The 27218-nt window shown below is 38.0% G+C and overlaps 1 protein-coding gene across 3 annotated transcripts; it reads right to left on the reverse strand.

Annotated features, from left to right (window-relative positions):
* Positions 1 to 20746: 20746 nt before the first annotated feature.
* On the reverse strand, positions 20747 to 25137 carry LOC104230586 (pentatricopeptide repeat-containing protein At4g01400, mitochondrial). Of its 3 annotated transcripts, none has more exons than XR_711887.2 (3): positions 25012 to 25137; positions 21289 to 23169; positions 20747 to 21119 (listed from the first exon to the last, which is right to left on the reverse strand). XR_711887.2 is itself a non-coding variant. In XM_009783428.2 (2 exons), exon 2 carries the CDS (start codon positions 22920 to 22922, stop codon positions 21489 to 21491), a length of 1434 nt encoding a protein of 477 aa, XP_009781730.1. In that variant the 5' UTR covers positions 22923 to 23169; positions 25012 to 25137; the 3' UTR covers positions 20747 to 21488. The 3 variants fall into 3 exon arrangements, 1 of the variants encoding a protein (XP_009781730.1); XR_011403893.1 differs by having other exon boundaries at positions 24629 to 25137; XM_009783428.2 differs by having other exon boundaries at positions 20747 to 23169.
* Between the last annotated feature and the right edge of the window lie 2081 nt (positions 25138 to 27218).

Below are 27218 nucleotides of genomic sequence, written 5' to 3' on the forward strand. Positions count from 1 at the left end.
GCAAGCTCCGGGTACTCTCATTTTGCCCAATATTCCTTAATATCATAAGACCAAGGCTTTCCGTCTGCTTCTTCTTCAACATGGGCACAACAAGCTGGTTGATTTTGGATTTTCATCGGAATGGGATCAACAAAATTCTTGTCTAGATGCTGTATCATAGATGATAGGGCAGCCAATGCATCGGCAAATTCATTCTGGATTCTGGGAACATGCTGGAATTCTATCTTCGTGAACTTCTTTCTCAATTCATGTACGTGATGTAAATAAGGGAGTATCTTGGAATTCTTGGTCGTCCATTCTCCTCGTACTTGATGTATAAGTAAGTCTGAATCTCCAATCACTAGCAGCTCTTGAACGTTCATACTCGGCCATATTGTTGGTGCAGGGGAACCTGAGTTTGGCAGACATCGGATAATGCTGACTAGTTTTTGATATTAGGACTGCTCCTATGCTAACTTCTTTGAAGTTTGTTGCTCCATCAAAGAACATTCTCCAACCATCATAGGTTTCCGCAATGTCTTCTCCTATGAACGATACCTATTCATCAGGAAAATATGTTTTCAGGGGTTCGTATCCTCCATCCACGAGGTTTTCAGCAAGGTGGTCTGTCAGTGCCTGTCCCTTGACCGCTTTCTGAGTTACGTAAACAATGTCTAACTCACTCAACAGGATTTGCCACTTTGCTAGCTTGCCGGTGGGCATGGGCTTCTGAAAGATGTACTTTAAGGGATCCATTCTCGATATGAGATATGTAGTATAGGCACAGAAGTAATGTCTCAGCTTCTGAGCTACCCAAGTCAAAGCACAACAGGGGTGTTCCAATAGAGAATATCGGGCCTCGTACGGGGTGAACTTCTTACTGAGATAATAAATGGCTTGTTCCTTCCTCCCTGTTTCATCGTGTTGCCCCAGAACACAGCCGAAAGCTCCATCTAACACTGCAAGGTAGAGTAATAAGGGTCTACCTGGCTCGGGCGGGACTAAGACTAGTGGTGTTGATAGGTACTCCTTGATTATGTCGAAGGCCTTTTGGCAGTCCTCGGTCCATTTGGTGGCGGCATCCTTCTTCAACATCTTAAATATTGGCTCATAGATAACTGTAGACTATGCTATGAATCGGTTGATGTAGTTAAGCCTTCCCAAGAAACTCATCACATCCTTCTTGTTCTTTGGCAGTGGTAGTTCTTGAATGGCTTTGACGTTTGATGGATCTAGTTCTATTCCTCGGCGGCTCACAATAAACCCAAGCAATTTCCCAGCAGGAACCCCAAATGCGCACTTTGCGGGGTTTAGATTCAGGTTGTATCTCCGCAGTCTATTGAAGAACTTTCTTAAATCTTCTATGTGGTCAGTGGCCTTCTTGGATTTGATAATAACATCATCCACATATACCTCTATCTCCTTGTGTATCATATCATGGAAAATGGTAGTCATGGCCCTCATGTAGGTGGCCCATGCATTCTTCAGGCCGAATGGCATAATCTTGTAATAGCACACTCCCCACGGCATAATGAAAGCTATTTTCTTTGCATCTTCCTCATCCATCCAGATCTAATTATAACCAGCGAAGCAATCTACGAATGATTGTAGCTCATGCTTGGCGCAATTTTCAATCAGGATGTGTATATTTGGCAAAGGGAAGTCGTCTTTCAAACTGGCCCGGTTGAGATCCCGATAGTGAACACAAACTCTGACCTTCCCATCCTTCTTTGGTACCGACACGATGTTGGCTAACCATGTCGGGTATTCTACTACCCTGAGAACCTTAGCTTTGATCTGCTTGGTGACTTCTTCCTTGATTTTCAAACTCACATCAGGCTTGAACTTTCTGAGCTTTTGCTTTACCGATGGACACGTTGGATCGGTTGGCAGTTTGTGAGCCATAATAGACGTACTCAGACCAGTCATGCTGTCATACGACCAGGAAAATATGTCCTTATACTCTTTTAGAAATTCTATGTATTCTTTCTTCTCTGATGGTGATAGCTGATTCGCGTTTCCTTGATGTTTTCTGCATCTCCCAGGTTGACAATTTCGGTCTTGTCTAGGTTGGACTTAGGTCTGTTCTCAAAGTTCTCAACTTCTTTGACAATCTCGTCAGGTATGTCATCTTCCTCTAAATCAATGTACGTTTCTTGCATTGTCTCATTGCATGTCACAGACATTGGTTCAACAAGATAAGTGATAGTAATGTTGTATTGGTAAAGTAAGGAGGAAAATGATAGCAATAAATATTAATTCATAAGAAAAATCAGAAATGCTCTTGATAAATTGAATAACTATTTTGAACATCAAAGATCTTATTGCGGGCATTGAAAAATGCGAAAAGAAAATCATTTAGTAAACAAAACAATGAATAATGCTTGTTTTAGCCTTGCTACCCCGAGGCTCGTCGGTCTTTGGTTGTCCTGATGGTCCAATTCTTGAGATGTGCCCCTCTGCTCACAGCCTGTATGGAAGGGCCTTCATCCCCTTCCTCCTCGATAATAACACAACAATCCATATCACTGTCCTCTAAAAATAGGTTCCTCACTGTTGCAAGTGCTTCTTCTTCATCTGACCTATAAATAATGTCGGCCTGTTGGAAGGTCTGCTCCAAATGCGGTATTGGTTGCTCTAGTGGGTAGTAAGGACCGCGCCATGGCGGCGACTATTTATTGAATTCTTCCCAGGTGTATTCATATCTCAAACCGAAGGTAGTGCCATGTTTCTTGAGTTTTATGGGCTTAGAGATTCCTTGGAGGTTCTTGCCGAGCCCTTTGCCAGGTTCGTACCCACTTCAACTCAGTATACTCTCGATTTTGCTATCCCACCATTTGTCTTTGTCGATATCATTGACTAGTTCAATGTGGTGGTAAGTTTCTCCACCCAGCTTCCTTCTTCCCTCGATCGCCAAAATGGTATGGCGACTGCATATATGGTTGCTACCGTCGCCGTGAATGATCACTTCCTGGTGATTCTATTCGAACTTTACTGCCTGATGCAGTGTTGATGCTACGGCCCCAGCAATATAAATATATGGTCGTCCCAGCAACAAGTTGTAAGATGCTGGTACATCCATTACCTGGAAATCGACCTCGAACCAGGTTGGTCCCATCTGCAGGCATAGACTAATCTCACCAATGGTGGACCTCTAAGAACCATCGAAGGATTTCATAGTGATTGTTCCATCCTTTGTCTCATGCAGCCCTTTACCCAACTTTTTGAGTGTTACCAGTGGACAAATGTTAAGACTAGAACCTCCATCGATCAGGATTATAGTGATGAAATAATCTTCGCACTGCACGGTAATGTGTAGTGCTTTGTTATGCCCCGGCCCTTCAGGTGGCAGCTCGTCCTCATGAAAGGTGATCTTATGGCTTTCCAGCACTTGTCCTACCATATTAGCCACTTCCCCGCTAGTGATGTTACTTGGTACGTACGCTTCATTCAGCACCTTTAACAAAGCATTCTTATGTGCCTCAGAATTTTGCAGTAAAGAGAGAATGGATATTTGGGTTGGCTTCTTGTTTAACTGGTCGATGACCGAATATTCCTTGGCATGTATATTCCTTCAAAGGTCGTCCGGACCTGTCTCAATGAGGGGTGGCCGATTGGAGGCCTGCTTGCTTGATTCAGATAGATGTTCAGGGGTATAGACTCGACTAGTTCTTGTCATACCCTGTGTTGCGACAGTTTCTTCAATCCTCACCTTGCCTTTCCTTCTCGCCTCGGCTGTATAGTCCCAAGGTATAACATTTGTATAGAATGGTAGCATGGTTAACATCGCCACTGGAATCGGCGCGGCTATCCTCACTTCGAATGGAACCAGTGCCTTATGTGGCAAGACTGCAACCTCAAATGGTGCGGATGCATTTGCCGGAGACACAAATTCAACATCAATTAGTGCTGGTGTCTTTGCGGATGGCGCTACCTCAAACTCAAGAGGTACATACATATTCACCTCAGTGTCCTCAGATGGTTGGATCTGGACTATGATTGGATTGAGAGTAATTGTTGGTTTCTTTGGGTCATCACCTTCTGCGATAAACCGGTTGATCCCTCGGGATCCCAGTTATCTTCTACTTCAATCATGTGGATACCTCCACCTTTATGGTCTGGCAGAGGGTTGTTGCAGACATTTGGGGCGGGCTCTTTTGCCACAATGATCTTGTTATCAATCAAAGACTGTATCTTGTCTTTCAAGGAGCGGCACTCATCGATGGTGTGCCCTTTCATGCCGGAGTGGTATGCACAGGACTTGTTTGGGTTGACCCACTGAGAAGGATTCTCAGGGGTTGCAGCGGGGATGGGGGTGACATAACCAGCAGCTTTGAGCCTCTCATACAGCTGATTGATGGGTTCAACGATGGTTGTATATTGTTTTGGAGGTCTACGATCAAAATTAGGTCGGGGTCTATGAAAGTTTTGGCATGTAGGGGTTGATTGATAATGGGATGGTTGAGCATTATAAGTTTGGTAGACATGAGCGGGTTGAGAGTATCTGGGTGAAGTAGGTTGATATGTAGGAGGTGGAGATGATTGATAAGTTGGTGGCGGAGCTTGGTATGAAGGTGAGGGTGCTTGGTAATTTGGGGTTGGCTGGTATGTGAGTGGAGGTGTTGGGTAAGCTTGGTATTTAAGGGGAGACTTGGTCCTTTGTGCAACCATCACGGCCCATACGTCCCTTTTCTTGGACACACCATCGGACTGTAAAGCCTTATTTGTAGCTTGTAAGGCTTCAAAATTTGTAACCATACCACTTTTAATACCTTTTTCAATTCTCTCACCTAATTTGATAATGTCGGAGAACTTGTGGTTCTCAATCATCATCAGCCGTTCATAGTACTGCGGGTCTTGAGCCCGGACAAAGAACTTGTTCATTTGCTCCTCTTCTAAGGTAGGTCTGACCTTAGCAGCTTCGGACCTCCAGCGAGTAGCATACTCGCGAAACGTCTCTGTGGGCTTCCTCTTCAAGTTTTGGATATAGAACACGTCTGGTGCGTTCTCTGTATTAAACCTGAATCGGTCCATAAAGTCAGACGCCATGCCTACCCAGCTTGACCACTTCATGGGATCTTGGTTGATGTACCAAGATAATGCATCTCCTTTCAAACCCCTCATGAACAACTTCATACGGATCCTTTCATCCTTCCCTACTCTAACCAGCTTGTCGCAATATGTCCCCAAATGGACCCTTGGATCACCCGTACCATCAAACATTTCGAACTTAGGAGGTTTGTACCCCTCAGGCAGTTCGACATCAGGTTGTATGCAAAGGTCCTTGTATCAATTCCTTTGCTTCCCTCGATGCCCTGAATCCAGCTGGTCAATTTCTTAAATTCCTCGGCCAAATTCCTGATAAGTATATCCTTTTCATCAGATTCAGGTGTGCATGAGATAGGTTGGGTGGAGTGTGGCATGGTTTCCACGTGAATAAGAGTGTTATGGTGGTCTGGTGTATGGGTGTGGAAATGGTCGTTTGCGGAGTTTTGAGGTTCTAGGATGAATAGTGGAGTGTTGTTTGGGGTATGGCAGATGTTGCATTGATTCTTTGGTGGAGCAGCATGATTTTGAGGAGCGGGATGATTCTATTGTTTTGGGATATTTTGAGGAGGTGTAGGGTTTGGAGTGTTGGGGAAGTTGATATCTAGGGTGCTGAGGGAAAATGACAGGTTTGCCAGATTCCAAACCTGATCGAGCTCTTCCTGGAATTTCAGTAGTTTCTGTTCAAGTTGTGACACATTTTCGTTAGGAACCCAAATACCTTGGCCATCAGTGGCCTCTACGCGTTCAGTTGCGTTCTCCTTCCTGATGTTGTTTAAATCTTCCATTTTGACTTTGTTCTTGCCTTTAATGAGACTAATAGGAGGAGTGGGTGGAGGGCCCTTGGATCTTGTGAAATAAGATGATGGTGCCAGAGTGCACGAACTAACATTTGGGGAGAGGAATAATAAAAAATAAAACAAAAGGTAATCAAGTCAATGAGTATTATGAAAAGTATTGCAATATTTAAACACATAGTGAGGAATGTAAAACATGTCCTAATTTGGGAACCTCTTTGTGCCCGAGGTAGGCCTAGCAACAAATTGATTTGGAGAACTTAGAATGCTAAATGCCTCATTTTATTGATAAAGATAGGCGAATCTCAAAACAACACTAAATAAGCAAGGAATAAAAGTCACTAATGGCCATTGGCCTTATTACATTCATCGAGCGAAAAAGTAAATTCCTATCTATTTGGTCCCAGAAGGACCTTCCCCAGATTCGACATCCTTGGCTCCGTCGAACAGCTTCCCCAATTCTCCAAGTCCTAGCAACAGGTATGCTCTAGCTAGATGTCCATCTTCGATCCCTTCAGCCTTTTGACAGTCTTCAACCCTTTTGAGAAATTTCCCCTCTAGCTCTACTATGCCTCGCTCCAAGTACCCTAGCCTTTTGTTGGCACTGATATCCATGTCTTTCCATTCCTTAATCAGCTTCTGGTTGGACTCTTATATCTCGCGGTGTTCGCTCTCGCATTCACAGATCCTTTTGCGCAGCTGGTTGTACTTGACTTGTGCCTCGGCCTTTTCATCGATAATTTTGTGACCTCGAATGAACCCTGGCTGGCCCAGACTATCCCAATTGTCTTCCAACCAACCTGAATAGAAAGGAGTACAACCGACATGATATCTATCTGGCTCGATAGTGTCTTTCCCCATTATGATCTTGCAGTGCCACATGTGTTGGGCTTGGCACTTGTAGGGACTATCGTCATTTTAGAAGTCAGCTCGGAAATGGCTCATCTTGTCCACCCTGGGTATGACTTGATTCCTACCTGCTTGCCTCATAACTCGAAGAGGGACGTAAGGGTATGTTCCTCTCAGACCAATCAGTATCAGGAAAGGTGCATCTCTGGATCGGGCGATGAACTCCTCTGTCAGAAACCACTCGAACATCCATTGAACCTGTTCTTCAGTCAAATTATCAAAGAGTTCAACCCATCCTTTGGCATTCTCAGGTTGAGCGAACATGTCGGGGATGTAATCCATTGGCTTTGGATGGTGGAAAGCGATGTGGTCTTCCCAGACACTTCGCTAAATTTCTTATTGGTATTCGCCCTTTTGGAGATGTTCCATGAGCCAAAGCTGAAGTAGTAGATTGTAGCCTTCGAAGTGCCTCGCTCCTTGTTGACACTTCTCTAAGGCTCGATATATATCTGCGATGATCATGGGTACAATGCTGAATGTCTGCCCACCAATCCCCTCCATTAGGGTCTTGGTTACCATAGCCAACCTAGTATGGATTCTCTCTTTCTTCATTGGAAACACGATCAGACCCAGGAAGCAAAACATGAAGATGAACACCCTACAATGAATATGTCCCAAGGACGTGATGGCAAACTTGTCAGGGTAGGTACGGTAGGATTTGTTGTGACCATACCTTACATACAGGTAGTCAAAAAGGATGTACGATTCCTTCAGGCATACCAATTCTGCATTCTTCTTCAAACCCATCATTTTAAGGAAACCCTTGCTTGTGCGATTCTCAAGCATCAACAAACCCAGAGTTTCCCACACTAGACCGGCCAGTCCCCCTTTCTCCTCTAGCAAAGGTGTCATTTCGATGTACCCAAAGCGGAACACGGCTCTTTCACAATCCCAAAATAAGGTAGCAACTTCTATTATCACGTTGTTAGGCGGGATCTCCATGAGGGATGGTAGATTGCCCAGATATTTTCTGACAAGGTTTTTCTCACTAGAATGTAGATCTTCCCACCAACTTAGCAATCTTGGGTGGACATTGGTGACCATACCGAATCTGGGGACTTTTTGCCTCATATTTCTACAAGACAAACAAGGTTAGGCCCTTATCCCCACCAAACTCGACTATTTAATATCAACAATTAGCATGAGGCATTTAGTTCTCCAAATAAATGCATAGAACATGATGACGTCCGTTTGGGTTTGGAGAAACCCAGTGGACTTTTGGACAAGGTTATCTTAAAGGATCATTATGTGGACGAAATAACTGACCCGACTAGGTTTGACCATGATGCATGCACAATTTGAATAGAGTAAGGTTTCTATGGGGTTTTAGACTGGTACCCTTGAGCAGACAACTCAAGGTGGGAAGGCACAGAACTGTCGACTGCACCGCTGATCGACTAATTTTACCGCAAATAAGCCTTTCCGAATTTAGGGGGTAATGATATAAGAAGGGCGCAACCACTCATCAAGCGTTGCTATAGTATTTGTTTGGCATGAGTGGAGTATGATGTTGAGCATGATTATGCAATAATTAAAAGCATGTTTACACGTATTTTCACGTTAAGAAAGCGATAAATATAGCAGTTTTATAATTTAAAGCATCAGTAAAGGAAGGAAACAAGAAAGATATGTCAGTTTTGCTTTTGTAGAAGAAACTAAATGCTTAAAGAAATTAAACAAGTAATTGCACATAGGGAGGGGTACAAATTCACAAAAAACGGTATGAAATGGTAAAAGCCTAAATATCCCCGGCAGAGTCGCCATGCTGTTGCGCCACCTTTTTCCTTCACGGAATCGGGTTCATGACATTTGGCTGGGACAACTCTTTCCTTTTGGGAAAGGGGGTTGCATTTTTGAAGAGTCACTACCTAACGATTTAAGGTGCGTTAGGGCACCTATAGGGTTCATTCATAACTACGTTTGTTAACCAAAGACAGGGTAAGGGCTTGAAATTATCCTAAGGGGAAGGTGTTAGGCACCCCTCAGGATCCACTAGTGTGGTTCCCGGCGATACAGTTTTTATTGAATTGTACAATTAGCAAATAAACAAGTATGGCTCAAATAGTAGGGGATTTAAGTTTAAATACACAAGTGTTTGAAAAACAACTAGTGAAAAAAGTGAGATTTTGAAAAGAATTACACTCTAAGCATGCTTATGAATGTAAAGGGGGTGTCCTGGGTTTGTTTGTAATATGGATCACATCAATGCAATACCCACTCCTCAAAGAGGAGCTACACGTGGTATTAACGCACCGGTCATCATATCCATATCTACCCTTTCCCAACCAGTGAAGGTAATTAAAGCAAGGGTTGGTCTCGACTCCTATGGCATGCTGCTACCCGTCCCTTCCTATCAGTCCCGAAGGAATTTAAGACTCATATCCTAAAAAGGGGAAGGTTCTAGGCGAACCCTCAGGTTTAAAGGCAAAATACTAGGCGTCAAATAAAAACACATAAAACTGGGTTTAGGGGAAAAACATAGAAACAAACAGAAGGCTCAGATACACCTCCATAAGTAATGCACATAGACAGCATGACTCATACGCAATTAAGGTCTGAATTCAGATCTTAATCATGGTATCTAAGTGATAATAGCAGAACCAGATCTATTACATGACTCAAAAAAGAAGTCTGAATCAGGCTTGCCTACTGATTTTAAGCCTGTTAATCATTAAGCAGTACACACAAAGAGCAGTTTCTAGTTTTATAAGAGATTGGATACCTAAGGATTGCCTAAGCATTTACCAGAACCATTAGAATTTCAGAAGTCGTTTTTGCCTAAGAGCATGTTGTTCTAGGTGTTATAAAATGCAGGGATTGTTACCAGTTTATTTTAAACAGGATAATCAAATGTGAAGTTATTTTTACCTCTTTTATAATCAGCAGTTTACACTAAGTGTGAATGTAAGTACGAATGAGATCCTAAAACATGGTATCTAAGATGCATGTATAAAGCTCATGATAGCTTATATACAGAATTCCTAAAGCAGGGTTTCTAAATGCACCATAGGATTGCAGAATTTTCCTAAAGTAAGATTTCTGAATGCAAAAAAAGGTTATGATATTATAGAGCATGTTGTCAAGTGTGCAAGAGTAGCGATCTTTGTTTTAATGACCCATTATCCTAAAGCAGGATTTTTAAGTGATAAGAATGTCAAAAATGAGATGCTGAAACAGTATACATGAGACCTAAGAGCATGGTTTCTACTACACATACAGAAAATATAGACCTAAAGCATGGCCTCTACTCCTTTTGATATCTATAACATGCATAGCTACCCCCCCCCCCTTATTTCACTATCCAAACCCCATTGTTCATTTACAAATTATTTTAGACCATGTGAATGAATTACATAAGAAAAGTAAAAATTATACTATAGAGAGTCTGAAACAGGCTCATACTTTTCAACACCTGATTTGGACTTCCTCCTTGGGTTATGTAATAAACCACCTCAGGTGCCAAGATTGTTCCATAGTCTTTCTCACATCTGGGTGTGTCAGAGTTCCCTAAGGACCTCAAGGGATCCCGGGCAGTGCTCACACCCAGATTTCATAGCCAAGACAGCGTAAGTGCAGTGTGGAAAAGTCCAGCTTTTATGTGTCCAAGTTCAGGGGGAGCTCAAGAGTCCCAAGGCAAGACTCACACAAAAGGGGCAGAATCTAGTGGTCTAAGAGTATATGTGGGAGTGCTTGTCATGGTATGAAAAAAAGGGGTTGAATTGGGAAACAGTTTTGAAACAGCATGTTTGAAATAAGTTTACAAAAACAACAGAACAGTTTTGAAAAGGAGAAGGGAATAGAAGCAATAATAACTTGTAATAAGCCAGCACACAAAGAACAAACTCAAAGTGTATTATCATTTCAACATTCACAAGCAGGGAAGCAAGGGGTTGGGAACATAGAGGACCCAAATCAGAAACACATAAATATGGATAAGAAGAGAAGCATATAGACCAGCAAGCACAAAGAACAAGTAGCAACTACTACTTCAAAGAGTTAACAAGGGAATCATGCTTGAAATTACAATAGTAAGAAGACATAGGGACAGGGTATGGGAATAGTCATGCAGGGGTCTATTACAGTCATAACTTAGTGTTAACCAAGTACATTAGGAGACATACTAGTTGAGGGACATAAACAGGAACTCAAGTAGACATGTTGATTACATTTGAACAAGAGAGGGCAGAACTTAAGCATGTTGAATAAAGCAGTAAACAAGAAAGGCAATTAAACAACATGAGCCATTAAGTCAGTGCAGAAAAAGACAGGGATTGACAAACAATGGAGCACATAGAGTTGAGTTTCAGAATTGAACTAGGAACAAACCAGTTAAGGAAGCAAAGTACAGAAAAAGTAAAGCAAGTAGAGTTCCATAGTCTAGCCTTGGCTTTCATACGGCTAGACAACCAGTAGCACGAGTAGTAGAGAAAGGAGAGAGAGTTTGTGTGTGTGTGTGTATGTGTATTCTGAACTATGTTCGTGTGTTAAGACTGTAGAAGAGAGTCATTTATATAGTAGTTTGAAAACTGGTTAAAATAAGGCAAGAATCAATTCTTCAGTAATTATAGAACTCAGCATAGAAAATTGGTTTGAATCTCCCTTTGATTAAGGGAGTCAGTGTGAATGGTAAAGGGCAGGTGACAAATAAGGAAAGAAATCATACACGACTAAAGTATAATAAATAAGGAAAGATTTCAAAAATAGTACCAGTATAGAACAGGTAATTAAGGCTAGGTTCAGAAAGTTTTCAAACTAAGGAGACAATTAGTAGTAATGCAGACAAGGCAAGGAGAATTAATTAAGGTAAGCAACTAATCAAATTAAGTGGAAAGGTAGGGGTCGAGATTCAGTAGCATAGAGTAGGACCAAATTCATGAAGCCTTGATTAAGGATACAACTTATTAGAAAAAAATAAGTATCATAGCAAAATAGGGTAAGGAAATCAGTCAGCCTAACAGATGGGGAAAAAGCTTTTACGGTTTTTGAAAGAAAATTTTCAAGCACCATCGATTAAGGAAACCAGACTTGATCAAAGGGAGTCATGACTTTATACTTTCATCATATAAATAGAAGAGGTCCATAGATGTAGCAAGAAAAACATATTTGAAGCATAGTCACAGAAAGAAGTAAAAGATGAACAAACAAAGTGAGCATAGTCATGCAAAAGCGACATAAGTAGGCTAGGGATTCAGGAAAACATATTAGAAGCAGATTAATCACAGGACTCACGTAAGCAGGCTAACTCACAGACACGAAGTAAAGAAAGCATGCTAACACTTAGAGAAGCAAAGTAAGGAAAATTATAGAAACAAAGTAAAGAAAATCTTTTAAAATGGGGCTTTTAACAAAGTCAAGTTAAAAGCAGTAAAAGCACAAAATCGATCAAAACAAACAAGGGAAAGGGTTTAATCATAACGAAATCAGTTAGAACATGCGTAAAAGAACTCCGAGAAACCCTAGTTTTAGAAAAGAATGACTAAAATTGAAATAGTTAGTTAAAACAGGAGATTTTTAGAGGAAAATGCTTAATAATACTTGAATCATCTCAGATTTATAAAGATCTGAGAAGAATCAAGCAGTAGCAAACTAGGGTTTCGGAAGATAGTAAAGATGAGGAAAAATTGGTTAAAAACTCATGGATATACCTAGATCTAAGACAGATCTAAAGAAAAGTGAAAAATCTCAAGAGTTAGGGTTTCAGAGAATCCAGAGAAGATGAGAAAACTTTAGAACGTTACTGGTTTTAGCCGGAAAAGTCATGGATCTTACTCGAGCAACCATGGATGGCCGGAAAATGGCATGAAAGACCATGGATAGGCTCTCGGAGAGTTTTGAACAAGATCTAGTCTAGATCTCTTCGAGATCCTTCCATGAAATCACAAAAACAAGCAACCAGGAAACGTAGGAGACAAGTATACGTCTCAAACAGCCATGGGAATCCATGGATCGAGTGAGGATCGAAGTGATTAGGGCTGGTTTTAGGTGGCGGCGGCTAGGGTTAGGTTTAGGTCTCAGAGAGAATTGGAGAGGAAAGGGGTTTTCAGGGCGGTTGTTTGGTGAAAATGAGAGGGTTTAGGGGGGGTCATTTGGGATTAATTATGGAAGGGAATAATGGGGGCCTCTAGGAGATCAACGGTCGAGATTAAATGGGTAGGTGGGTTCCGGGTTTGGTTTGAGTTTGGGCTTGGGTCAGGTGGATTTTTTAATTGGGTTGGGGGTCCGTTGGATTTAGGCTAGATTTGAAAGTCAATTTGGCCAAAATTTAAATAGCCCATTTTTCCTATTTAATTTATAAAAAATAGTAGATAATTTCTAAAAAAATAATTTTAAAATGATAAAATGATTTATAATACATAATTAGCAATTTAAAAATACAGTATCCAATTTTATGCATAAAAACATAATTAAATCTTAAAAGGGCTAATATTGCAATTATGTGCAATTTAACTTTAAAAATACTAAATGTAATTTTAAAAATATATAAAAATTACCTTAGCTATATTTTGGCATAAACATAAAAATTTAATAGATGAATTATCAAAAAATAATAATTTTGAAAATAATTATTAGGGATTTTATGGATAAAAATGGATAAAATAAATCAATTTAAAACCTTAAAATTATGGAAAAAATAATAAAAACCTTCGACATGATTATATATGCATTATATGCTATTTTGAAGGTATTTTGCGTATTGAAAATATATAGGGAAAAATTGGGTATCAACAGCTATTATTCCTAGATACTGAATCCCCGCGCTTCTAGCTTTTTATCCGAAGTATGGACTATTCACGATCTTCTGTCTGTGAGTATCTCGTACGTTGTTCACCTTTATCTTACTTACCTCAAAATCTCGCATCGTATCTTCTATCTCTTTCATGACCTCCCTTCCACATAGGTGTAATTCGCGTCCATAACTTGAAGCTCTATTATAATACTTGCACCTTTGGTGCGTACACAATCCAGTGGGAGCCTCGCACTGACTTCTTATAAAGCTGGTACTCTTTTAACTGGATTTATCATAGAGTCATTCTAGAATATGGCTATTTTACTATCTCTCTCGTACCTCTGATATTAAGAGTGATTCTGCTATGTTCTCAATCACGATTCCTATAATTTTCCGGGTCTAATAGTCAGACTTCCTGATTTACTTAGTTGATTAAACTCTTTAGTTTCCTATTCCTTCATCAGCCTTTATGTAGGCTTAAGCTATCTTCCCTAATCTGTGGCTCCTGGTATTAGTTATTACTTTAGCCTTTCATGGGCGCTATGGAATATCCATGATACAATCTTCTAACAATTCAATCCTTTGTCTATGCCCTGGGATTCTTTCCTTTAACTTATACCAGAGTCTTCTACGGATGTATGAATGTCAACATATATGCTGCATGGATAATACTTTGAACTCTTAAGTGTGTTCATAACGTAACTAACTCTAGATCATTAATCGAATAATTCTTTTCGTTCCTTCTCAACTTTCTTTAAATGCAAGGAATTGCTTTCTTGGTCGTATTGCCACTTGTTGCGTGCATACTTAACTTATCTTAGTGCCGATACATATTGGAATTCCATACAACTCATATCATCTTGAATATCACTTCTGATTTTTTTGGGTTTTTTTTGGTTTTTTTTTTTTTTTGTCTTTTTGTTTTTTTATCGCATTCTTCCTTTGTCATTCCATAGTTACTAGAACCACGAAATTCTAACTTAATGCCACATCACTCCATATTCCCCCCTTTAGGGGAGTACTAAGATTTAGAGCTATGACGAGCTACCTATAGATGTTTTACCTCTTCCTCTTAGGCGTCTTTTCACATCATCGATGACCCTTACTCGCCTTGCGGTAAACCTTCCGTACCAAGGATAACAAATTTCCTTACTTGCGAGGGTGACACTTAGTATTACTGGCACATACAGTCCCTTAAGCTTAACTTTTCTCACATTGCTTACTTTAGGGAATCATCTTCCTAAATGACCTTTAAAGGTTATTCTTCTATCGTCCATTCTATTATCGTTGGAACCCAATCTGAAATTCTCATGATACCGACTATAATCAATGACTCAGTCCCTAATTTATGTTTAGTTTATCTTGTTCACCAATCCATACTGATTCTATTACTCTGGGGTCTAACTTTTCCTTTTTGGTAATCGTGTTAGAGTTGCGAACTTATTTCTCGAAATGAGGACATGACTGTATGACCTATACTCTTTTGTTGTCCTAAGGCATGTCACCTCTCGTCTCTTCCTTCACTTGGCTATAGATTCTATAATACTGTCATCTTTTGATCTACCGTTGTCATCCGTGTATCATATCTTACTCATAATGCTTTATTAATTCTTTTCTTATTTCCCGCTACGCCTATCACTTTATTCTGAAAATGCGAACAAGATATTCGTTTGCTTTTAGCTCCCCTTTGCTCCATCCAGTGGCTCTTCGGGTTGTTTAACCTTCTCGCTCTACTAGGGACGCGAGCCACACTAAGGTAATATTTATCCCTTCAAGGCTTCCAGTGTCTATCTTTATAATACTAAATTTTAGAGTGCTCCATCTGAGTGTCTCGCAAGGAGATTATTAGCACATTTGCCATATCCTTCGAAACTGTCAACTAACGCAAACAATCAATTCACCATTTTGTGTACTCTAACCCTAGCCGAATCCTGATATCCCGTTCTTTTCTTAATCTACACTTGTTAGCCCCCAGTAGGGTATAACTGAGATGGTGTGGCCAATTATACATACATGTTTTACTGTTGAGGGTAACTCACAATGCTTATATTTTTCTGCCAGAACTGTAATACTGATAATATTCATTAACTTGGTGTCTCTTACCCGTCTTTACCTTGCTTCTTTTACTTGCTGAAACTTGTGTCTCCCTCCTTATTCCTTGTTACTGTAAGAGTGGATAGGCATTCTTGCCTTAGGGATCCTTATCAAGAAGCTTACACATCTTAGTATACACATGATTTGCTGAATACCTCATATTTATCCATTATAAGCATGATGCAAAAATTGAGTTCCTCTGACCCAACTCTTCCACAGCTATATCTCTTACCAACCGTCTTTCTGGATGTAGGTATCGTCGTATTATGAATAAGATAAAGTTTAGGAAATTAAGTTCTTACAACTGAGCTCTACCACACGATTTAGAGTAGGAAGAAAGAGTGACAGTCCTAAATATCCTGGAGCCTCCTGCTTATAAGTGTGGTGCACGACACACCCATAAACAAGACTCTACTAGACACGACTTGTAGACTCCCTAGGATAGAACTGCTCTGATACTACTTTTGTCACGACCTAAATCGATGGGTCGCGATGGGCACCCGGTATCTTACTCAATTGAGTACTAATATAACATATCTTTTCATGTCATACTATCATAGATAATTGAGCCGAAAGACTTCTATGAGATAAGTAGAATACAACATGTGATACCAACTTATACATAAGACATGGGCCTAAAAGACCAAAATAACCACTTGTACACTGAACATAGGTCGACAAGGCCATACAATCTTTTACATACATGAAATCTGTCTACAAGCCTCTAAGAATACATAATTTTTATAAAGGTCGGGACAGAGTCCCGCCTTATCAAACAATACACGTCTAAATCATACTAACTAAACAAGCAACTCCGAAGCAAATGGAGCGCACCAACATCTTTCGTTGAGATGATAGCCTACTTGGAGGGATCTCGACCTATCTATTGGGACCTGCGGGCATGAAACGCAGTGTCCCCATGCAAAAAGGATATCAGTACAAATAATGTACCGAGTATGTAAGGAATGAAAATCAGTAAATAATAGACATGAGAGAAACATGGAGTAAAAGACTCAACATGTATGTTTGCATAGCTCTGTGAATCATTTTATTTTTATAATATCATGCATATGCATATAAATGTCATACCATGCATAGGTATATGCGTTCATAATATCATCAAGCCTCTAAGGGCATCCCATCATATCATTTCAGCCACTATGGGAAAATCATCAACATATACCAGCTGATCAGGTGGTGGTGCATATATAACGCCGTAACCTTTTTCCATATCCTATATACATATATATATATATATATATATATATATATATATATATATATATATATATATATATATACACGCATATATAATGTCATCTAGTCATGGGTCAATGTACATTTATGAATGAATGCAATGCATGAGAAATACGTTAATAAAATCTCTCAGAACGTCATAAGACCATTTTGCCTCTGATTAATATCATGAAATAAACTTTATCAACTTACGTATTTTCTGAGACCCATGAACAGATGATAGAATAATAAGACATATGAGGAATCAAGAATATAAGCATCTCTAGCATTTCTATGAATAGAGTCATTTATATAATTGTATTTGCTCGTTTCGTTTGTATCGTATGGATCATGACAAAAGGAAAGAAGGGATAGCCTTAACATACCTTGAGTAGGGAAAAATTCGTATGATATTCTTGGAAAAGGTTGCACCATAATAGCAAAATCTCACGTTGCTACGGTGCTAAGAAACTCGTTGGAATTGTTTTGTTTCAAGATTAATATCCGCTCTTATTGGAGTGAGATTAACTTTTGTTCTTGTAAATGTTTGGATTTAGGAAAAAAAACTATAAGCTTACCTTGAATAATTTAAGGCCAATGAAGACCACAATCCGAACATTTAATGTCTTGATAGTCTTTACGTAAGTGTCATTTATATGACACTTTAGATGCCACCTTTCATTTTGTATCATAAGTCATTTCAATTTGCATGGGGGCTGCCACCTCATGCCCTTAATCTCTATCCAATATAATTTTTTAATTAATTGGGTAATATCTCATTATTCAATAATTAACCAATCACCTACATAATTAAGAATTATCTCAAGTTACTTAAAATACTACTCATTTTTAACATACCTTGTATATCTTACTATCATGGTCATGTAGTACCTTGTATGACACTAGTTCATAAATACCGGGTATTATATCTCGGACCGTATTTTATCCCAAATCGCCAAGCTTTGATGAAAATTCATTTTCTTCGATTTGCTTACCCTCTCACCTTCACGAGTTTACTCATCACTTGTTTGAAATAGAATAATGCTTATAATCTCCAAATAATCTTGTCCTTGAACTGAGGTCAATTATATTATGACAATTCCACGTATAATACTACAGGGTGTAACATCATCGTAAGATAATACTGCGAAGCGTAACATAATCGTAATGTAACACTACAAGGTGTAATATCGACGCAATATTGTGGGGCATATAATATATATATATATATATATATATATATATACACACACACACACAAATATTAATTAAAAAATTTATGTCTGAAGGATAAAATAAAAGTGTAAGCTCCTGAAATTGATGAAAGGAAAAAACACTGTCTCATAGAAGTTCTCAATCATCATTCAATATATTCAGCTAATATTTGTTACAATTTTATAATTTATCATTTTAATTTCACAAGGTATCATGCTTCCCTTTTAGTTCAACAATATACATATCCCTGGCAGATATAATAGTTTTTTAAAAATATTCTTGGAAAGATATTCTCAAGTTCATTTGAGAAAATACAAACATGAGTAGCTAGTAGCTATACTTTTATTACGATTCTTCAAATATTTGTCAAATAATACAAATAAAAATTTGAATTTATGAGTTCTCAATTTTAGGTTTTAGTTACTAACATAAGAATGAATTAAAATGTATCATTTACATGACCCTTTTGAAACGTGTGTGGGCCAAAAAAGCATTTCTAAAACATTAAAATTTAATAAGACAAACAAAAATAGTCACTTCATTGGTTTAATAATTTACGAAAAGTTATTGAATTCACCTATTTTTAAAGTTCCCATCATACTTTGCATGTAGAATATGTACCTAAAGAAATAAATTAAAGTAGAAGAGTTTGAAGATTTCCTTTGTTGGGAAAAAAAGAATAATCAAATGTTCAAATCTTGGGGGAAGAAGTTGGACACCAATCAAATATGGAAAGAATTCATATAAGTCAAATCTTACACAACTTTAAATTCCTAAATATTAGGAATTCTTAAATAGTTCAAACAAGGAAAGTTTTAAATTTTAGTTGATTTGTAATTCTAAATATTAAATAAATAATTAAATTATTATTTTGTCCAATATGAACTCTATTTTAAAAGGGTAAAAAAGCCGAACGACATTTCGCTAAGGGTCTTCGTGCTTTTAATATAGTATATAGATAATTAAACTTTAAATTTACTCTTTTTTCGTTAATTTAGTTACTGTTAAATGTAAACTTTAATTTGCAAATTTGAAATAAAAAAAGAACTTGCAAATTATAAGTGCAATTTTTTTCCATCTTCATTGTATTCTATTATCTTAAATTCTTAATGAAAAGTTCAAATATAAGGATTTTAAAGCCTTTGCATCCTTTATTCAAACACTCTTTTTATAAGATTGTTTTTTTGTTTTATATTTTTACTTTATATTAATATAAATTACGATAGTTATACAAAATACAAAATAAAAAATAAACCCAGCCCAGCCCGACTCCTTAGGCCCTTAACCGTTCCGGTTCAATATTTCACTGGATGGGCCCGGACCCGTTAAACCCAGTTTGGAAAAACCGGTAACCGGTCCGTATTGGTGACTGGGCTTTCCCTATTTACGAGCTTTACTCCCCCCCATCCCCCCACCCCCAAACCTTTGACACCTTTAAATTAAGTTGAAACTTGAGTAGGGAGGGTAAAAAGATTTCTAGGTAAAAATAATACTCTTATTGCGTGAGAAAAGTAAATGTGTAAATTTTTCTTAAATGAAAGGCCCAAACAAGGGTAAGATAAGAGGATCAGCAAAACTCAATTACAGGAGACAAGAATCATCATCTCATACTCAACTTGTACCTCACTTTGACCCTTCAATACTTATCGTTCATGATCAGAATCAACATCACAAACTTCATTCAACCATTAACATTTCTAAATGTACAGTTTGTATTTAAGTACTACAGTAGAGAACGTCATGCAAACGGCAAAGAAAACTTCCTCTCTTTGCGTTGGATTACATTTACTTGGGGCATTTGCATCTATATCCGCTTTTTGTGTTATATTTTAACTTGTGTCCGCTTTGCAAAAAAAATTACAAACGTACCCGCTTTTTCACATAACTTCAGCATACAGGACTGAAGTAGCAAAGACAATCACGCAAAACTTCAGCATTCTAGTAGCCGGGCCTGGAGTTCAGCTCTAGAGCTGAATTTTTTGTGTTGTAACTGGGAAACTTCAGCTCTAGAGCTGAAGTTTTTGTCTTTATAACTGGGGAATCCCACTATCAAGATGTTCTAGTTTTTGATAACTCACCCAAATTTTATGTAATCGGATCCAATTCAGAGTGTTAAAAGGAAAGTGGTAATTGATGCTTTTCGATTGATCAATCCGCAAAACCATGATGCCAAGGCAGATAACGTCGAATCTGGGGCGTCTGAACAAGCCAGTAAAATTATTTATTTATTAAGTTTTTTGCAGAAGATATTATTTTTTCTGAATATATGACATCCTAAAGAAAAGAGAAAAGAAAAAGAAGAACAAACTCCATGTGCATGGGAAAGAATGAATTTGAAACTTACTGTTAAAGGCTGGAGCAGAAACATTCACGGTATCAAATAAATTTACAGCAATGGATGACGGAGTTGTGTTTCCAGACAATGAGGAAACTGGTTTTTAATGTTATAATAATCCAACTGGAAGTCCTCAGTATATTTGCTTTAGCTTCATTAATCAAAGAGAGCAATGTTGAAGTCATCGTTGTAGAGGAAGAAAAAAGAAAATGAAGGAGGAGAAGGAGGAGGAGAAAGGGAGCTGAACTTGTTTAAAAAGTGAGTGCAGGTTAAAAGTTTTTAAAAAAATGGGTATAGGTTAAATGGGGGCGACCAAATAGGGCGCCCCGTGCAATTTTTACCATTTACTTGTGGACCAATGCCTCATTCAACACTGCTTAAGAAATAATTGGAAATTTTACAATAATGAAAGAATAAGAACTCTAACCATATTTCCACTTCTGATCAACCCATTGATACAGATAGAAAATAAACATAGATCAGATAATTAAATAACCGAGGCATTTGTCCTCTAGAAGTCCCTAAACAGTTAAGTCATAGTCAGCAAAACTTGTCATTATTTCTGAATCCCTACCTAAATTAATATCGGATGACACTAAACCCCACTTATCTTGACATTGAAGACGACATTAGTAAATTTACACCATGTCTTTGCATTTCTGCCTCTTCAATGTTGCTCCATTCTTTCTTAGGAATAAAATTGAGAAATTCAACATGATTTGACAAGTTATTGCACCACCAACTCTCACAGGACTCACCCCTTGTAAAGAGTTCTGCAAAACTGAGAAAGGTACGATGGAAATAAAAATTAATCAATAATGGCAGATATGCTTGACTTTACTACTCAAAAGAATTGGCTTCTCCAAGTATAGAACTTATTAAAGAAAACACAGAAAGTATGATTCTATATGCCCACAAAGTCGATTAGAACATGAGAGAGGACAACCCACCTTGCGAAATCAAATACGTCAATGAACAGGCCAGACGAGTTAGCAAGATAAATTCGAATTCCCTATCTGAAACCTGCTGTGCATTCGAATTAACCACAGCAGGTTTCATGTGCATTTGCTATCTTCCAAAGTAAACACTTTTCCATGCATATAGCAGGTTTGAGCAGCTACTCAGGACCAATTCTTGTCCTGTGAAATGATCAACCCTTTCTTGATTTACTTTTTATTTTGTTCATCAAGTATTCGCCCAACCTAGCACCAACCTCCACTATTCTCGTTTCAGGTTTTATTTCAGCTCTAATAATTTCCTCCAAGATATTCCCAATTTCAGCATCATCCCATTCGGAGATCCTGGATACGATTTCTCCCCATGTTTCTGTATGTAGGGCTTCGCCGTGGCTCAAAATATCCCCCACTACTCCACAAGCTTCCTCAAGCTTACCTATGTTACAGAAACCTTTCACAACCGCATGAACCACAGAAAAATGTGGAGAGAAGCCTTTTGACATCATTTCCTCCATGTAATTCTTCGCCTCATCGTACATTCCCTGATCGCTTAGACCCCCGACTAATGTCCGATAAGAAACCAAATTGGGAAGACACCCATTTGATGGCATGTCCTCAAGGACCTTACAGGCATCAGCAGCGCGGCCTTCTCGACAGAACCCCAGAATAACTGTATTGTAATGTACAATGTCTGGATTGCAACCCTTTACTTTCATTCTGCAAAGAATCTTGTAAGCCTCCTTAAGTTTCTTCTTCCGACACAAGCTGTTCAATAGAGTGCTGTAACTTAAAGCATCAGGAACAAACCCTTTATTCAGCATGTCCTCCAGCAAGTCAACAGCTTTATTCACTTGACTTTTTCGGCACAAACCCTGCATCAGAATCCTATATGACTCTACATCAGGAGCAATGTCCCTCTTAAACATTTGATTAAACAGCGAGTAGGCAATACTTAAATCGTCATTCAAACAGAACGCTCGCATTAGAATGTTGTAAGATGTGGTGTTTGCCAAAACGCCATATTTATGTGCAGATTTGAAGAGATCAAATGCAGGTCGAAGAAAGTTTCGGTGAGAAACGAGTATTTCAAGAATGAGGTTGAGATGTTTAGGAAGGGGCTTCATATTGAATTCTAGGATAGTATAGAAAGTTTTAAGGGCTTTGTCAGGTAAGCCAGCATCACCATAGATTTGGATGATGTGTGAAAAAAGAGATGGGGAGACGGAATATTGCTGTGACTTGAGGGAAGAGAGAACGGACTGCATGAGGGAGAACTGGTGGGAACGGCCAAGCTTGAGGATGAGGGTGTGGAAAGTGGCATAGGAATGCCGGAAATCAGGTTCTCGAGAGGCTAAATCAAATATTTCTTTAGCAAGGAGTGGATCTGATTGGGAAGCGATAAGTTTCTGGATTCGAGCTGGAGAGCCAATAGAAGGTCCCTGTTTCTTGTTCTGTTTTTGTTCATCTGTTTGTATTTGTTTTCTATCTTGCTCTGGCTGTCGTGTATGATAATGGCATTTAAAATTGTACCGGGCAGACAGTGGCTCCGCCTTGGACAGCCAAGTGGAAGAACACATGACCATAGACAAGAGATCCTTGGAGCTGAACTGGTGGGAAAGCAGTCTCATTTTTCTCTGGTCAACAAGCTCTTACTTCTTTACTTAGTAAGTACTGATGGATCTTATCAATGTCCATGAATGATAAATCATAGATCGAACCGCCAATTTGGAAAAATTGGGTGTTATCATAAAGCTTTGTATCGCCTAAATTCTTGTAGCCTTGCTAGCCACTTCATTGTATTTTAGTGACGTGCAATGGCACTCCAGAAGCATTGTGTTTGCAGTATGCACCGTGCAAACAAGACCACTTAGTGAACTGGTGACAACATGAAATTACACCATTAGGGAAACAATGAAAAGAGACATCAACGAATAATGGTAACAACAATGAACAGTAGAGATTCAAACACCTACATACAAGAGAGGATAACTAGCCTAAGCTTGATGAATCATGCTCGAGTAACCTAAAATGTTAAAAAGTATCGAGAAACTCAGTAACCCAGGATTTGATTTCTTTGAAACACCAGGATTTTTTATTACTAGCTTTACTACTTTAGCTCCAATAGGAGAGGGGCTTATACTCAGAAAAGCCCCAGACCCAGAGTATCATTAAAGAGATATGTTTTTCCTAATGCTAAGTAAATCTTCCTACAGAAGAAGAGCACAATCTTCCTCTCTGAATATTTTTTCGAACACACATATGGAGAATTTGATATTTTCTCTGCATATTCATCAAAGACTAAACTTTCCGAGATGAATGTCCTCACTTCATACCTAGTAAATTTTCTCTCTTTTTTAATACCGTCGAGTAAGCATTTGCACATCTTTTACATTCACATGATACTCATACAGCGATGAGAGAGTTCACGCGAAAATGGAGTAATAAAGAAACAGATCTTAAGAAATTGTTTAAAAAGACAACTCAATGTGGCTGGTGCAAAATTAGAAAACCAGAAGTACCGGATGTGCGCAAGGAAAAGGAAAAGGCAAAAGCTAATTATATTTATAGCTTCCTCCAGTTTTTCATTTAATTGTTCCTTTACTTGATTCAAAAGTTACACTTACAATTTCTCATTGTTTTTCTTTGTCTAACTAGTAATATGAGTTGAACTTATAAATCAATCCCTTAAATTTACTTACCTTTTAGAAAGAGGGTGGTAAAATCGATGGACAGTACGTTTAGGAGACCACTTTTTAAAGAGAGGGTGATAAGGACATCGATACAAAAAAAGTTAGGAGTATTAATTTCTCAGTCAATGTTTTGAAAGTTATACGAGAACGACTTTCAACAATAACAAACCAACAACAATAACAACTATTCAATCCTAATCTAGTAAGAATCAGCTATACTGGAGTAACCTCAATTATCAACCTTTTGTTCTTCTTTTTTTTCTTTTTTTTTTGAGGAAATGATTGTGATTCAACAAACTCTTACTTTTCTTTATCTTACTAAGGAGTGAGGGCAGACATACCCAGCATCCGAATGTGGTATGAATTGAGCTATTACATTCTGAAAAGCTAATAATGTGTGCAGTACTCAAACATTAATTGGAGATATCCCCACCCTAGAAACACAATTAATTTGCAGCACAGCATAAAGCTCAATTTCGATACAGCATAAGAGCAGCAAAATAGAAATCCAAACACCCATACAAAATAGCCAACATAAATACATGCGCTTTGCCTTTGAGTAACCTAAAAATGCTGAAAGTCTAACGAAACTCAAGAATAAACAAAACTGAAAATTCCACGAAATGAGGAAAGTCTCACTAAACTCGAGAATAAATAAACTGTAAATTCCAAGAAATGAGGAGAAATCCCAAACTCGATTTCTGTTATGTTTTGTATTGATCCCGGTTCAGAGGCATCACCAAATCATCCTAAGACTAGATAAAACTTTCACAAAAACCTTTCTGAGGCAAACATTTTGTCGAACAGCTAACGTGGATGTATCAATCAGGATCCAAATCCTCAAAGATTAAAACTTTAAGCTAAGATGTTTATTCTAGATTCAGACCCATAAAAATCTTCTTTTTTTATCAGACCAATTGGATATCGTTGTTCGCTCTCAGCCTAAGCCTGTGCATACACATATATTTAAGCTACAGCCATGAGAAAGCTTCGCAAGAAGAAGGAGAAATGAAGAAATATTTCTTACAAAATTGATAATTGTTACAGATAGAGGACTCCAACAGTCGACAGGTGCGGTGTACAAGCCAAAGAAAAGCAGAGCCTTGGGCACAAGCGGGCCAACTGTTATACTACTAGTAATTTTTACAATTTCAGTTTAGAAAAAGAATGAAGATACTCGAGTCTCCAAGTGCAAGGGTCAAAGTACTTAAATTTTCTCTTAATTCGGATACTAAAGTAATGTTTTTCATTTTTGAAGCAAAATATAGATATTTAAAAATTAGGTAAACACTATTTCAATTTATATGGTTAGTCTTATTTGGCACAAAATAAATTTATGTCAGAATATTTATTTGTGTGACCTTCCAACTCTACCTCGAATGACATGATTTTATAGTTAAATAACTCACACCAACGTCTATCGCTTATTTTATACCACAAGAATGTCATATAATGCTAGTATAAATTTATCATAACTAGTGCAACACTTGATTTATGATATAAAACTGGTATATTTTCGACTTGAACTTACCTTTAGAAATTTCATTTAAGCTCCATAATATTCACTCTTTCATTTTCGGTTGTCTATTTTATATACTCTTTATAATTACTGCTATAAAACTCTACATAATTAGCGTTCGCATAAAAATTTAAACTATGCATTTCTAATATAGGCAAAATTTATGATTCAAATTATGCAAGATAAAATTGGAGATGAAGAAACATGTACTAGCAATGCATAAATAATACTCTTAACGATTAAAATCCTTAATAAGCCATGTTTACATGACAATTCTTATATTACTATACACTGCATAAAAATATTGCATTATTAGTTTCCAAATAATAATATCAACATTGTTATAAAATAAAAGCAATGCAGTAAAATGTAAACAAGAAGAGATAGAGAGAATGGAGAAGTGTTTTCTTCTTTCACTTTGGTGTAATTTTTCATTGCAATTACATGGCCTTTTATAGGCATAAAAAGTAAAGATGATGGACATAAAATAGGAAATTTAATCTTTAAGTTATTCACAACATGGGCATCCAATGTAGCATCCAATGTAGTATCCAATGTAGTATCCAAAGTACAAACTATTCATAACACTCCCCCTTGGATGTTCATGTAAGATAATGTGCCTCATTAAAAACTTACAAAAAAAATATTGGGATGTACATAGTTATTTATAATATGCATTGTTTGCTGCCTCATTAAAAACCTTACCAGGAAAACCCAGTGGGACAAAACCTTGGTTAAGGAAAAGAGTGCAGCGTGTAGTTACTCCCCCTGATGAAAAATCACTTAATGTCTCGAAGACGACGCATTCCAATCTTATATATCAGCTTTTCAAATATTGAGGTTGGTAATGCCTTAGTGAACAGATCAGCCAAATTATCACTTGAACGAACTTGTTGTACATCTATTTCACCATTCTTCTGAAGATCATGAGTGAAAAAGAATTTCGGTGAAATGTGTTTTGTTCTATCTCCTTTGATATATCCTCCTTTCAATTGAGCTATGCATGCAGCATTGTCTTCATACAATATTGTTGGAATATTCTCTTTCGAAGAAAGACCACATGTTTGCTGAATGTGTTGAGTTATAGATCTTAACCAAACGCATTCTCGACTTGCTTCGTGAATGGCTATTATCTCTGCATGATTTGAAGAAGTAGCAACCATAGTTTGTTTTGTCGAACGCCATGATATGGCTGTACCTCCACTTGTAAATAAATAGACTGTCTGAGATCGACCTTTGTGTGGATCAGACAATTATCCTGCATCTGCATAACCAATCAATGATGGCTTGGATTCATTTGAATAAAATAAACTCATATCAATGGTCCCTTGGAGGTATCTGAATATATGTTTAATACCATTCCAGTGTCTTTGTGTTGGCGAAGTACTAAATCTTGCTAATAAGCTTACTGAGAAAGCTATATCTGGTCGGGAATTATTGGCAAGATACATTAATGCCCCAATTGCACTAAGATATGGTACTTCGGCACCAAGAAGCTATTCATCATTTTCATGAGGTCGAAATGGATCTTTCTTTATATCAAGTGATCTCACAACCATCGGGGTACTCAATGGATGTGCTTTATCCATATAGAATCGCTTTAAAATCTTTTCGGTGTATGTCGATTAATGGACAAATATTCCATCTTTCATATACTCAATTTGTAGACCAAGACAAAATTTTGTCTTTCCAAGATCTTTCATTTCAAATTCTTT

Source organism: Nicotiana sylvestris, chromosome 11 (assembly GCF_000393655.2).
Source record: "Nicotiana sylvestris chromosome 11, ASM39365v2, whole genome shotgun sequence".
In the NCBI taxonomy this organism is placed as follows: Eukaryota; Viridiplantae; Streptophyta; class Magnoliopsida; order Solanales; family Solanaceae; genus Nicotiana; species Nicotiana sylvestris.

Bases quoted from the DNA above. Each gene is read 5' to 3' on its own strand.
- LOC104230586 (XM_009783428.2), bottom strand. From the start codon at position 22,922: ATGAGACTGCTTTCCCACCAGTTCAGCTCCAAGGATCTCTTGTCTATG.